The sequence below is a fragment of the Aphelocoma coerulescens genome, chromosome 2 (assembly GCF_041296385.1).
Source record: "Aphelocoma coerulescens isolate FSJ_1873_10779 chromosome 2, UR_Acoe_1.0, whole genome shotgun sequence".
Lineage (NCBI taxonomy): Eukaryota > Metazoa > Chordata > Aves > Passeriformes > Corvidae > Aphelocoma > Aphelocoma coerulescens.
The window spans coordinates 48036264-48048911 of NC_091015.1; the positions used below are offsets into that span (position 1 = coordinate 48036264).

Here is a 12648-nt window from a genome sequence, read left to right on the forward strand (position 1 = left end):
AAACATAGGTATGAATGCGGTGTTATCCATCTGCAGATACAGATATTAGACCTGATCTCCCACTACGCTACTGTAGTTTTGCACTAATAGGACTCTGCTGCGATCAGTGGAGTAGCGCCACTGCAAGACAAAAACAGCAGTGGGGATAAGTTGGGGCTGCTATTTTTAATTCTGGTGAATAATGTAGGAGCAAACCCTGTTTGGGGAAAGCCAGACTGTGTTCACTGCATGAAACCACCCATAATAAAAGGGAGAAATGCAGTGACATGCTGTCTTGGTATTGCTCCTGAACTTCTGCTCTTCCTTCTGGGGAGCCATTGTCCTTAGTCCTGAGTGTCCATGTGCAAGCAAAGGGAAGGGGTCTTCCAGCTCACCTCCTTTTTTTGGTAGCCTTTCCATTAGCTGTCCCATAAAGTCAGTTTTATCATGCACCATCAGAATTTGTCCTGTAGCTCAGACTCATTCATTACATTGGATGAATGTGGTTATTATGGAAAGTTATTGTATGGAAGAAGTCTGTTAATGGCATTGTCAGGAAAGAGGTTGCAATTTGTCATGGTAGGTAGCTTGCCAGTTAAGTAAAAAGCAAGTCATATTCTTTTCCTTGGTGTGTGTTAGGATAAGAAATAAAATAGCTGCAGCAGGTTGAAGTGTGAAGTGCTACAGGCAGGCAGTGGGCAGGAATAGGTTGCAGTGTCTGGTCTTAACTTACAGCCATGCACTTCCTTGGCCATCAGTGGTCCTGGATAATGCCCAGCAAATTGAAATGAGGACTTTGGATAACCCCAGCATCTCCCAGTTGTGAAGCATCATACTACCATGACTGTCTCCTAAGAGAAATTAATGTAATATCTATAGATAAGTAGACTGATTTACCTTTTGATGACCCTGGAGAGAAAGGTCAGATTCAGGATATTTTTACTCATAATCGGTTATCTATAAAGAGTTAGTGTACCAGGCTTCAAGACTGTAGCTCAAAAGGGCAGTTGCTTTGAGAAGGTAGCTTGAAAGGGCACTTCAACAGCTGAAATCAGATGAGACAGATTTAATGGCCTCTCAGTAATTTCTGACTGAAAGTTCAGAGTTTGAAATTTAGGGATTTTTTTCTTCACCCAGCCTATGGTAAAAGAAATGCACTATAGCCTAATAGAAATTCATTTTCAGGCTGATTATTTAGAAGAGTTTTTCAACTGCTGTATATACATTTGTTCACTTTAGCTGTAAGGAAGAGAAGGAATAATCACTTTGTGTTTGTGGTCTTGTGTATTTTTAGCTAATGTGTTAAGACACTGCAATTGCAGGAAATCTGTCCTCCATTTCCCCAGAGTATTTTGGTTTAACCAGCTGCACGCAGAATTTTGTCTAGACTGCCACAGAAGTCACTAGTATATCCACTGGGATCTTGGCAGCCAAAACAGTAGATAGTAAGCACAAGACTTCTCTTCCCTGAGGGTTTAAGTTTCATGGGGATTCTGCCATGGGCTGGCACTTCACAGTAGGTTACCTGCAGAAGCCCTGTAAATTTAGGAAACCTCCCCAGATGGAGTGATTGATTCCCAAAGCTCCTTCCCATTCTTGCATGGAGCAGGGAAGGGAAAGACTGGCAATATCCACCATGTGGTGCAATTACTTGCAAACCTGTTGCAAGTGGCATGGTAGATCTTAATAAAAGTTGTAGGTTTTATGTTGAGAGTAAGGAAGTGACTGATTTAATGCAGAATACTGAGAGAGATGGGGCATGGCCAGAGTGAGGAGGGAATGACACGTGTGTAGTTTAATTTAACAGCTGCACAAGATGTGCAGGGACGTTGCAAGACCTGCCTGTGGAGATATTCCGTCTCACCTATGAGAATTTCTGGCTGTATTAAGTAACTTGAGGTGATGTCTATGTGAAGTACAGATGGAAACATACCAGTGAGTAAATTTTGTCCAAATCAATGAGTATGGCTAGGCTATTTCCATTGCAGATATGTTGGTGGGTCTTCCTGGGAAATATTAGTGATTTATTCTGCCTGTAATTGTTAATGCTAACAGCCTTCAATAGCTCTTTAAGCATCAACTGCTTAGAGCGTGTGGATTATCCTATTTCACACTATCAATTAGTTGATTATATTAAAGCACTTTGAAAATGGAAATCACAGGGCAAATGCTATTTAAACAGTTCATCATTTAATGTATAATCCCATCTCTCCACCTACTTTGATTGCAGTATGTAGGGAGATGGTAAGGGAGACCAAGTAGTCCTCTTTCAGTTTAGCCCCCGGTATAGATGCTTTGCCCTGTCTGTCCTGCCTCTGGCTCAGCTGCTCCTCATCCTCTCCTCCTCTACCTGCCCACACCCACCTGCACACATTTTCTTCTGGTTGGTTTGCTTGGTTTTTTTCCCCCACTTGTTTACTGTCTTTCTGTTTTTGCAACTTCCTCATTTCTCATTTGTGCTTAGGGCCTGTTTGGGGAGTGTGTATGGGGATTCCATTTGTATTTCTGGAGTCCTGATTTTTATTCTTGTTACTCTGTTTGGCATGTTCTGCAGAACTTGAACCAGTCCTGAAATAGTATAGTAAATATAAAGGTAGACATTAGTGGTGTATTCATACACTTGTGTTACGGAAACAGCTTATGGAATTTTGGTGAATTTGGTTTTTTTTGTTTGTTGTTTTTTGTTTGTTTGCTTTTTGGTTTTGTTTTTTTTTTTAGTTGTTTTTTTTTTTGTCCTGTCCTTCTGCAGCATTCAAGACAAATGTGCCTGTAGAACCATTTGTTTTCTGTCCACAGTGGTTTTGGGTCTTGGATTGGCAGTTCTAGGTATCCTGAGTATGATAGCTGCTGGTTTTGCTTCTGGATGTCTTAAAATAAAAAAAACAAACAAACAAACAAAAAAAAAAACAAAAAAAAAAGAAAATTACAATAATTTTTTTTTTTAAATACAGTGAAATAATATAAATAATAATTTAAAATAAATAGGTAAAAAAAATGCCAAAGGCACTTTTTTCAACTATTTTCCAGGGGTATTTTTCTCAGCCTCTTGTTGTGCATTGGCTTTTCAGTTTTGGTCCTACATCTGATTTCAGATGGTATTTATTTTTTCAAAGGACCAGGAACTCCTTTTTTTGCTCATTCCACTTACTAATATTTCAGGGATGTGACAATAGCACGTGCCAAATTTCATGTCAAAAATAAAATTGTTCAGGCTGATGGGAATCCTTGAAACCACAGATGAAGTTTCACGCCAGTTGAATAAAGCTGTAGAGCATCCATTTGTATCATTCATTCATATAATGAAACCTGCTCTTATAACTCAGCTCTTGATATATTAACCCTGCAGTTATCCCCACACATAAATGGGGGATATGTTGCTTTCGTCAGGATATAACCATATAAATCCCCTGTGCATGAATGGAAAAATAGAGGCCCTTAGGCTATAGGTATCAAAGGTCTCCCCTATACTTACAATAGCCTAATAAGGTTATTTTGAAGGCATAGGTAATTACTCACAGACTCCCTATAGCCAATGATTAATTGTTCACTGCTGAAACATTTCTAAATGAATTATGTTTTAAACAAGCAAATCCTTGGCCTTCTCTTTTATGGGAGGAAAAAGTGACGGGAGGGACACAAAATTCCACCATTTTCTGTGTTAAATAAAGTACACTGCCTGCTAGTTAAAAGGTCCCTGGTATTTGAAGCAATTTAAATGTACTGCCGCGCTTCTTGCTGTTTTGATTCCATGAATGCCTATTTCTGAATTTCACATTTTGATGAAAATATTATTGTTGTCATTAATTTGATATTTAGAAAAGACTGTGGATACAAGAGCTCAGCGCAATGAATAAAACAGTTGGAGTTAACTATCCCTGGGGATAGAATCAATCACTGTTGTAGAAGAGGGTGACATTTAAAAAAGAAACTCAGAAGAAAATGTCATGCTTAAAAAATTAGATTTAAACGCACTAGCTCCTGATTGATTTTTATTGCACTCACATGGATACACTGATTGATTATCAGCCTTACAAATGTTTAGTACCTTTCTCACTTCTCTAATAATAAGAATAATCTAATTTTCAATGTCATTTAAGTTACCATATTCAAGGTTATAATAGATCATATTTCTAATAAAACATAGCAATTATGTAATGAATAATACAAAGCTGCAAGGCAGAGTTCAGATTCACCTTCCTCAAAAAAAAAAAAATACCACAAGTGGCTGGAAGGGCCAGTGTACGTGAAGGCAGGTGACAGGACAATGTCCTCTGGACCTGTGGTGTGTTCCCCTGTGGTTGAACTGAGGTTTCTGGCGTGTTGGCCGGGGCGGGTTTGCCATAGCTGAATGTTATTTCTCAATAGGAAACCCAGGGCGGGCTTGAATTCTGTAATATACGTGCTTGCTCTGTGCCTGGGGAAAAATGATAGCGTGCCAGGTGCTTATGAAATGTCTACCATGATCGTTTCTCTGTGCTCCCTGTTAATTTTGATATGTGTCTGTAGAGAGATACTATCTCACTTAATTTGAGATGTTTTCTTCTGGCGATTGTTATCCAACAGCTGACATGGTTGATTTCTCAGAATCAGCCACAAAACATGCAGGTTTCAATGTGTTTTGGTTGTGTAAGCCCCTTACACAATTGTGTACTTGTTATTGGCTTTTTCCATTAGAAATGAGAGGTTTGTGTTTGAAATGGGCTTTGTCTCTCATCATTCTCCATATGTCAAAGCCAAGTTTCGGCATGGAAATTTGTTTTAAAATAGTTTCCTGGCTTTTTTTAAGACTGAGCTGTTTTGCCTAAAAGAAAACATTATTTCATCTGGAAATCACGACCTAGGAAACCAATCTATTTATAACTACCTGGCGTTCTGCATATTTTAGTATGTTTGGCTTGCAATTGCACTGCTGTTAACATGAACAGGAGTCTCACCATCCTGAGTTGATGGCTTGTCAGTTTGTCGAGTGTGATTGTGCTGCTTTCGAGAGGATTATTTTGTTCCTTTACTTACGTTGGAGATGGGAAACTCAACCTCCTTGAGTTCCCTCATCTCTGTGCTTTCTTCTAGCAGTTCCTGGGCTTGGGAGCTGCTTGGGATGCACAGCTGGGTGCTGCTTTTGACCATTGGGTCAGAGAGCCTAGGTCAGCAGCAGCAGCAGCATCAGGGTTGCTAAGTCTCCCTTGGTTTGAGATTTTCCAACGTGGCTGTTGGGAAAGACATCCTTATGGACTGCCATTCCATACCATTAGCACAGTTTGTTGAACAGTACTGCGTGGTATATGTTGGGCATTTAACCTGATGGAGCAAACCTGGCACTGGCAGTAGGTAAGCGTTTTGCATATTTGACTGAAATTGTCCACAGCTGCTAACTTCTACCGGAATTAGAAATGTTTTAGGAGCTGCCTCTGGAGTTGAAGAAGCAAGAGTGTGGAGGAGCTGTGCAAGGTTTGTGGGTTTCCACCTTAACAAACATCTTGACGCTCCTGGATTTCCCGGCTGCAGTGCTGAGCGTCAGCCCCACGGCCGCATGTGGTACCATCAGCCTGCCCAGGCTACCTGGCGTTCACACAGGGACAGGTGCCTTCCCAAGGAGCAGGAGGACAGGCGGGACAGCAAGCCTCTGCCCAGAAGGGAGAACTGGCAGGTCTGCAGTGTTCCTACCTCAGTTCACCTCCCGCTTCTCTTCTCATTGGGTTTTACAAACAAAAGGAGTCTTTTTGCAAACCAACCTTGTGCCCAGCGCTGTGCAATTACTGACTTGCTCTGTGTGCTTTATGGTGCTTTTGAGGTTTGTTAGCTTAACGAGTAACTTCCAAAATATTTGGGGACAAGAGAAGTGTGGTTTTACAGGAATGTGAACTGACTGGAAGCACTAGTAGTTGTTGCTACAGGAACAAAACTAGCTAACTAGTACACAGAGCTCTTCGAAGGTCACGGGGATCTCCGAGAGACAAAACTGCAGTGATAGCATTTCAAATTGTGAACTTAAGCTGATTATCATTATAATACATGAAAGGAGCTGTCTGTGTATCTTCTAGATATCTGGGGAAGCACAGGTTGTGCAAGTAATAGGAAAAATTGCATTGAGAGTGCCAAGTTCTTCTCCTTTGGACATGTTTGTGCCACCTTTGACAAAGGGATGTACAAATAGTCACTATTCAATGATTTTACCTGATTGTCTCGAAACTGTCTAAATCTCATGGGCTGGATCCCAGACTGTTCTTAGGCCAAGCAGTGGCTAAGTTTGGTGGACCTGAGGGGCTCATGTTTAAGACTGGATGATTCCGTGCTTTAGGACATGCTTGAAATGACCCCACTCAGGCAGGGGTGCTGCATAGTTATTAAATGGGAGCACTGGGGTTCTCCAAGAGAAGATGCCTGTGTCTTCCCTATACTTAGTTCCATCTACAGCAGACCCTGCTTTCCTTGAAAAATATATCTGACCCTCATGCAACTTTTTTGCCCTGTCCATCTCTTCAAGTAGAAGAGGGAAAGTGTATCTGAGGCTAAGGAAAAAGCAATGGCAAACCTGGGGTGAGGAGAACAGACTCAACAGGACAAGAGGTGATGTTCTGCCCCTCTACCATCAGGGAGGAGGCTGAACATTTGAAGGTAGGGGCTGGTTCTTAAGGCAACAGAAAGTACTTTTCCAGCTTGCAAACCCTGCTGTGGATGCCTGGAGGTTTCTGGGTGTGGGAGCACAAGTCCTGGCGTGTGTGTCAAGGGGACAGGGAAGCTGTCACAGGAAGATGGATTGAAGCAGACGTGCACAGGTGTGGGCGTGTGTCGCTCAGCCTTCTGAGGCGCGCCAGGACCTGGCTTCCTCACGTATCAAGATACACCTTTTTGCATTCTCTTTCCACACACCACCACCGTATTTATTTTTCTTTAAGGTTTTTTTAACTTCCAGGAGTTCTTATAGGGCAAGAGAGCTTCCATACTGTCCCCTCTTGGGCGCTTCTAATTAATGCAGCCATCAAGTCAGAATTTAGTGCACAAGTAATGAAATTCATAACCTGAGTTTTCTACAGCAGCATTAACTGTGACACAGATTCATCACTGGCATATCATCATTAAAAGGCAGTGGAATTGCATTGGGGATTGATGTGATCGTATGCATGTAAAGATCAAGATACCAAAAGGTGTGATTTATGTAATATAAGCATAAGCTGTAATCCAAAACCCTTCCCACATGCAGTGTGACAGTTCCTGTTTCCAGACCAGTGATGGTTTTTAAATTTACTGCGTAAATGTGTGTTTATATGTTTTTATTTAACTCTTTTAAACATAGTGTTGTCTTACTCTCTTTCTCTCTCTCTTTTTTTTTGCATGTTGAATTATAGCTGTAGTTAAATCTGCCCAATAGTTTAGTGTTATTGAAATGCTTTATATTTTTGGAGCTTGGGTGTTATACGTCAGCGCTTTAATCCGTTATCTTACAGGGAATATAGAAACACTGACATGTCTGATGCAGCCTTAATGAATAAAGCAAGAAGATATATATTATTCTGGTTTTATCATTATTATAAAAGCTATCAGAATCATACAAGAAAGTTAATGAGGAACAAAAACTTTTTTTAGTTTTCAGGATACATTCCTTCTCCCCTTTCTCCCCTTTGATTTGCACCAAAAAACAAAGAGGAAAGAGCTGGGCTAATTTGGTGGTGAGAGTTGATGAGCAGCTGTCCCTGTGGTGGCTTTGGAGGGAAAGGGACTTCAGATACAGCTGCAGAAGGAGTAGTGCTGGGGTAGCAAAGGAGCATGGCAGGGTTCCTGCCAGAGTTACCTCCTGGTCTCTGGGAGCCCTTGGCACCTGCTTCGAAGCCTGGTCTAAATAACGTGTTCATCTTCCACAAGGAGTTCAAAGCTGTGGAGGGAAGTAGTTGCTGAGGCTGCCTGCTTGGCAAATTAGTCAATCAGCTTGTAGAGCTATAAGTAAGTGGGGCTTTGTGACAAAGGTTTATTGCTCTTTGTGGTTGTATAGGAGTTTTGAGAATTTTCTAGGGAACTCTTTTATCTCCCAAGTACAGCAGTGATTAGGATTTATTTCTGAAGTGCAGTGGCAGTTCACAGCACTCAAGACGTACCTCTGGGTCCTGGATGTTTTTTCAGTGCCAAACGTGGCACTTGTGCTCTGCCCTGGGGTCCAGCAAACAAACCACAGCATTTACTTGAAGGGAAAACTCGTAAAAGGAAGTGGGGTGATCCAGTCTATCCCCCTAAATCTGACTACATTGGTAGCATTGTACCTTTTTCAAGCAATAACCTTTTCTGGTCCACTCTTGCTGGCCTCCTTTGAGTCTGTGTTCTCCAAACAGCAAAATTGATGGTATTCAAGGTTAGGCTTTAATCCAGTGGGGTGCTCAGCATCCCAGCCCTGATCCAGCCAAGCACATGACTGACTTCAGTGCGGGTCTGTCACACAGTTAAGTCAAGTTCATGCTTTAAATGTGAATGATTGGTGTCAGAGTTCTCTCAGTTGCAAAGTCAGACCTTTAGTGAGAAAACCAGAGCCATACATTGCATGGACTATGTGCCTAACGGCCTCGTGAAGGAGAAACAATATTCCCCACATCTCTACTAGTTTTCTATTACACACAATATGTTATTTCTGTAGATGCCCCTGACTCTGATGCTTTCCCAGCTCACTATTTTTTCTCCTCTTTGTGATTATTTGTGGTTCACTGGCATGTAGGAAGCAACCACAGAAAATGTGGAGATGGGCCTGGGGAACCCACAGGGAAAAAGAGCTGGCACGGAGGTGGCTCTGTGCTTCCCTCCCTACGGCATGGATAGATGCACTTTGTGGGGCAGGACAGTACAAATAAGAATCAGCAGATCTTTGGCCATCCAAAATCCCTGGCCATGCTCACATGTGCCAAACCCACCAGCCGCACCCTGCGAGTTTAGGGCCTTGTTTTAAATATCGTGAGGTTTTGAATACTAACAATGTTAGGATTGGTTTTATTTATCCAGTAACATTTAGTCTTCAGGGTGTTTAATATTGACATGGAGTCTTTGGGGAGAGGGATTGATTTTGCTTGGCTTTGTTGTAAAGCCTTATGCATCTGGTTACGCTTAAGACGTTAGCTTTAGCTAACAGCAAGCCTCTTGATAAAATTCACAATTACTGGCAATACTGCGGACATGGACTTATCTCCTGGGCACGTTTTGTAAAATTAAGCTATTTTCATTAAAAGAACAAAGAGCAGCATGGTGATGGAGCAGCTGTCATATTTTATTACAGAACACAAATATGTGGGAAATCAATTACAGCATGAGTGCGCACGATGCATATTTCCAGTAATCCCCCACGGCCGGGGGAAGGTAGAAGGCTGATCTGAGTGCAGAAGCAGATGGCAAGCAACTTTAGATAGCTTCACTGCCATTTTTACTCTTTCAAGTGTTTGTGCTTCTCCTTTGATCTTCAGAACTTGGGGTTTATGTGTTTCATCTTCTTTCATTTACTGTTTTCACATTTAACTTTCCTTTTAAATAACTTTTGTTTGGTGGAGTTTGTGTTAGTATGGGGTTTTGTTATCTTCCATGCGGAGGTACTTAAGAAGAAAGACAGTTACTGTCTTTTTTTAGTGTTGTTCACATCCAGTAAAATAGCAACTGTGTCACTGTAGAGGACTTCACCATCCACCATGCACAGCTGTAGTGCTACAGTGAAAAAATCCCACCGCACAAAGTTACTAAGACACTGTGCATATAAAGTTGTAGTAGACTTTCCTGGAAGGCAGATACTATGGGAGTGTGATGGCACACCCACAACAAACCCCTGTGGAAGTTTGGTTTCATCACTGCTCATTACATTTAGTTCTTGAATTATTTTTAAATAAGTAAGCTGGAAGTAATGTTCTCTGTGCATATAACGTTTTTATATTCACCGAAAATAATGTACGTTTAAAGTAACAGCATTTTTAAAAATAGAGCAGCAGAAGCAACATAGGTTGATCTGAATAACCCCATGTGATCTGTATCTCTGCTTTTCTTACAGCTGTCAGAAATGATAGGAACAAAAAGAAGAAGGAACCTTCAAAGCAGGAGTCCACAGAAAACTATGAAATGACAGCAGAGTTAGATGATCTCACTGAGAAGATCCGAAAAGCTCACCAGGAAACCTTCCCCTCTCTCTGCCAGCTGGGAAAATACACTACGGTTAGTATGGTTTGAGGCACATAGCGTTCTGGATACGCCTGGATGATGTGAATTTTGGAGGCTCTGGACATTTTAAATAGATGGAGCAGTAGATGCACTCTTTGCACCTCCTTAGCCAGGGAAAAGCAGAGGTGTGCGTGCGAACGCTGCCTGCTGGGGAGAGAAATTGCACTTAGACGTGAGCACTACTTAGCGGCATCGCGGCAGACGTCTGGAGGATTAATCCAGCCAAACGACCAGCTCCGAGACCATGAGTCAGTTACATTCCATCATTCATTAGAAATTTGTTGGCTTCCAAAGATGTGATCTCTGCTCGTGCGTCAGCGGATTACAACTTTGCAGGTGTAGGGAGTTCTTAAATGCTGCTGGATTACTGGTGATAGTCCCAAAGCTACCAAGGTCAAGGAGAATATGAAATGTTTAAGTAAAACAGTTTCCAAAATGCTCATTTGCCATTTATTTCTAGAATCATAAAATATCCTGAGTTGGAAGGGACCCACAAGGATCATTGAGTTCGACTCCTGGCTCTGCACATGACAACCCCAAAAATTACACATCCTTTCCCAGTCTACCAAAATATCACATACCAGCAAAAACTTCTGCAGCTTTTAGAAATGAAAAATCAGCCCCCCCATCAAGAAGCTCAGTACTTATGGGAACTTCTGAAGAGATGAGTCAGGGAAATAATTTTTCTTCTATACATATATATGTTGCTAAATACAGGGAAGCTCAGTGATATTAATCGATTAAAGAAAATTCAATGTCAAGTTTGCAAATCCAATAATAAAAGAGATGACAAAAAAATAACTTAGGTATTGTTTAGAGCATTGTCAATGGAGGAATGACTTTGCTGGGTCTGGGCTTGCTGTTGGTTGCAGCAGCGCTGGCTGTTTCAGAGGGAGACACACATCCTGAGGTAGTCAAGCATGTGCTCTCATTGCTGAGAGCAGGAGTTCAGGAGTGACATGGCTGGGCTGAGGAGACAGCTGCCTCCACAGTCCTTGCCCTTCAGCCCCAGATGAAGATCTGGGATGCAATCCCCAGAGGCCAGATGAAATACTTCTGTCACTGGATTGCTCTCTGTTTTGAGTAAATTTTCTGCTATTGAAACAAACATTAAATTTCTCAGAGTGATGTAGGCAAATTCCTGTGTGCCATCAATATGCACTGTTCTAGCAATCAGGGTGCTGTTTTATGGCATTTTAATGTATTTACAAAGCAAAGGGCAAGGCTCAAAACTGAGGTCTAAGTGTAAGTCTTGGTATTTAAGTGCAAGAAAAGCAAATGCATGTGGTGTGATGATAGAAGAAGGTATGTTTTTCATGTCACTGAAAGTATTTTCACAAACACTTTTCACATTTATTTCTGATGTAGATCAGTATACTGACCATGTAGATTGGTTAGTACTGGGGAAGGAGCCTGTCCTCCACATGCTTGTCTGGTCCTTCCCAGAGGAACATGTTGGTATGCATTTCCACGTTACCTCAGAGTTAGCAGAGTGCATTGCAGCTGGTGGGATGGTACTGCATCCTGGTAATTGCCAGAGATCCTGGAGGGCTGAAAGATAAACCTTGGCACCTCTACACTTGCATTAGGTATTGGATGCTGAAGTATCATTAATATTTTAGCTCTTGAAATGATACAAGTGGATGAAATTGGAGAGGGTCTTGTTGCATATCACACCCACTGCTGATGCCTTCGTCCTTAGGTTCCATCTGAAGCCCATGGCAAGTTTATGTCCCTGTTGGAATTTCAGAGCCCTTATTGAGACCACTTGGATGTCAGTAATGAGCAGATGAATCTAGTCTGTCTAAGGAGCACGAGTAGCCATGACCTGACCACACTCTCTCTGGGGCTGGATATTGGTCATTTGTATCTCAGGCCCAATGGGACATTCATATCTCAGGGCAGGAGATATTTTGCTTTTAGCATTCGTCTGTTGGAAGTCCACAGTGGTGGACTGCTGCATGGGGCTGAGCTCCCTCCTGTTTTGTCATGGCTTGGTAACATACAAGCTGCAATAACAAAATTATACTGAAAGAGTTACTTTTGGCTTACCTTGAATCTTTGAGACTGATGCAGCTGCCTTCAAATGCTGAGTCAAAACTAATAGCAGTGGTGCTAAATACTGTCTTCTTAACTGCATTCTCATAGTCTGTGTGTGAAATGGAGTGTTTAAATCTCTCATCTAGGTAAGGTCTGGCAGCCACTCCAGCATTTTATGTAGGACTTCAGTGCCAAAAGCTTATGTGGGAAGGACAGAGTAGCACTAAGGCTGGAGTAAGGGTCATCTTCCCCTCTAGCCACCCGTCAGCCCAGGGGCAGGGGAGAAGCCTTTCTGCAGCGCTGAGGATACAGGAGGATCTGGGATGTGGGAGCTGTGTGTGCTGGTCACAGGAGCACAGCTCCAGTGCTTGGACACCACCACCAGCTGCTGATCGAACGGCAGGGCTCTGGCAACAGTCTGAGACACTTGAAGTAGAGACCAGAAATCAAAAAACA

The 12648-nt window shown here is 42.0% G+C and overlaps 1 protein-coding gene across 14 annotated transcripts in view; it reads left to right on the plus strand.

Moving 5' to 3' along the window:
* Nucleotides 1–12648, plus strand: part of RARB (retinoic acid receptor beta) — a 329805-nt gene that overhangs the window by 298047 nt on the left and 19110 nt on the right. For all 14 annotated transcript variants that reach the window (XM_069007313.1, XM_069007312.1, XM_069007314.1 and 11 more), the window contains one exon: nt 9986–10146. In XM_069007313.1, the coding sequence (XP_068863414.1) occupies nt 9986–10146 (161 nt within the window). The remainder of the gene's footprint in view (nt 1–9985; nt 10147–12648) is intronic.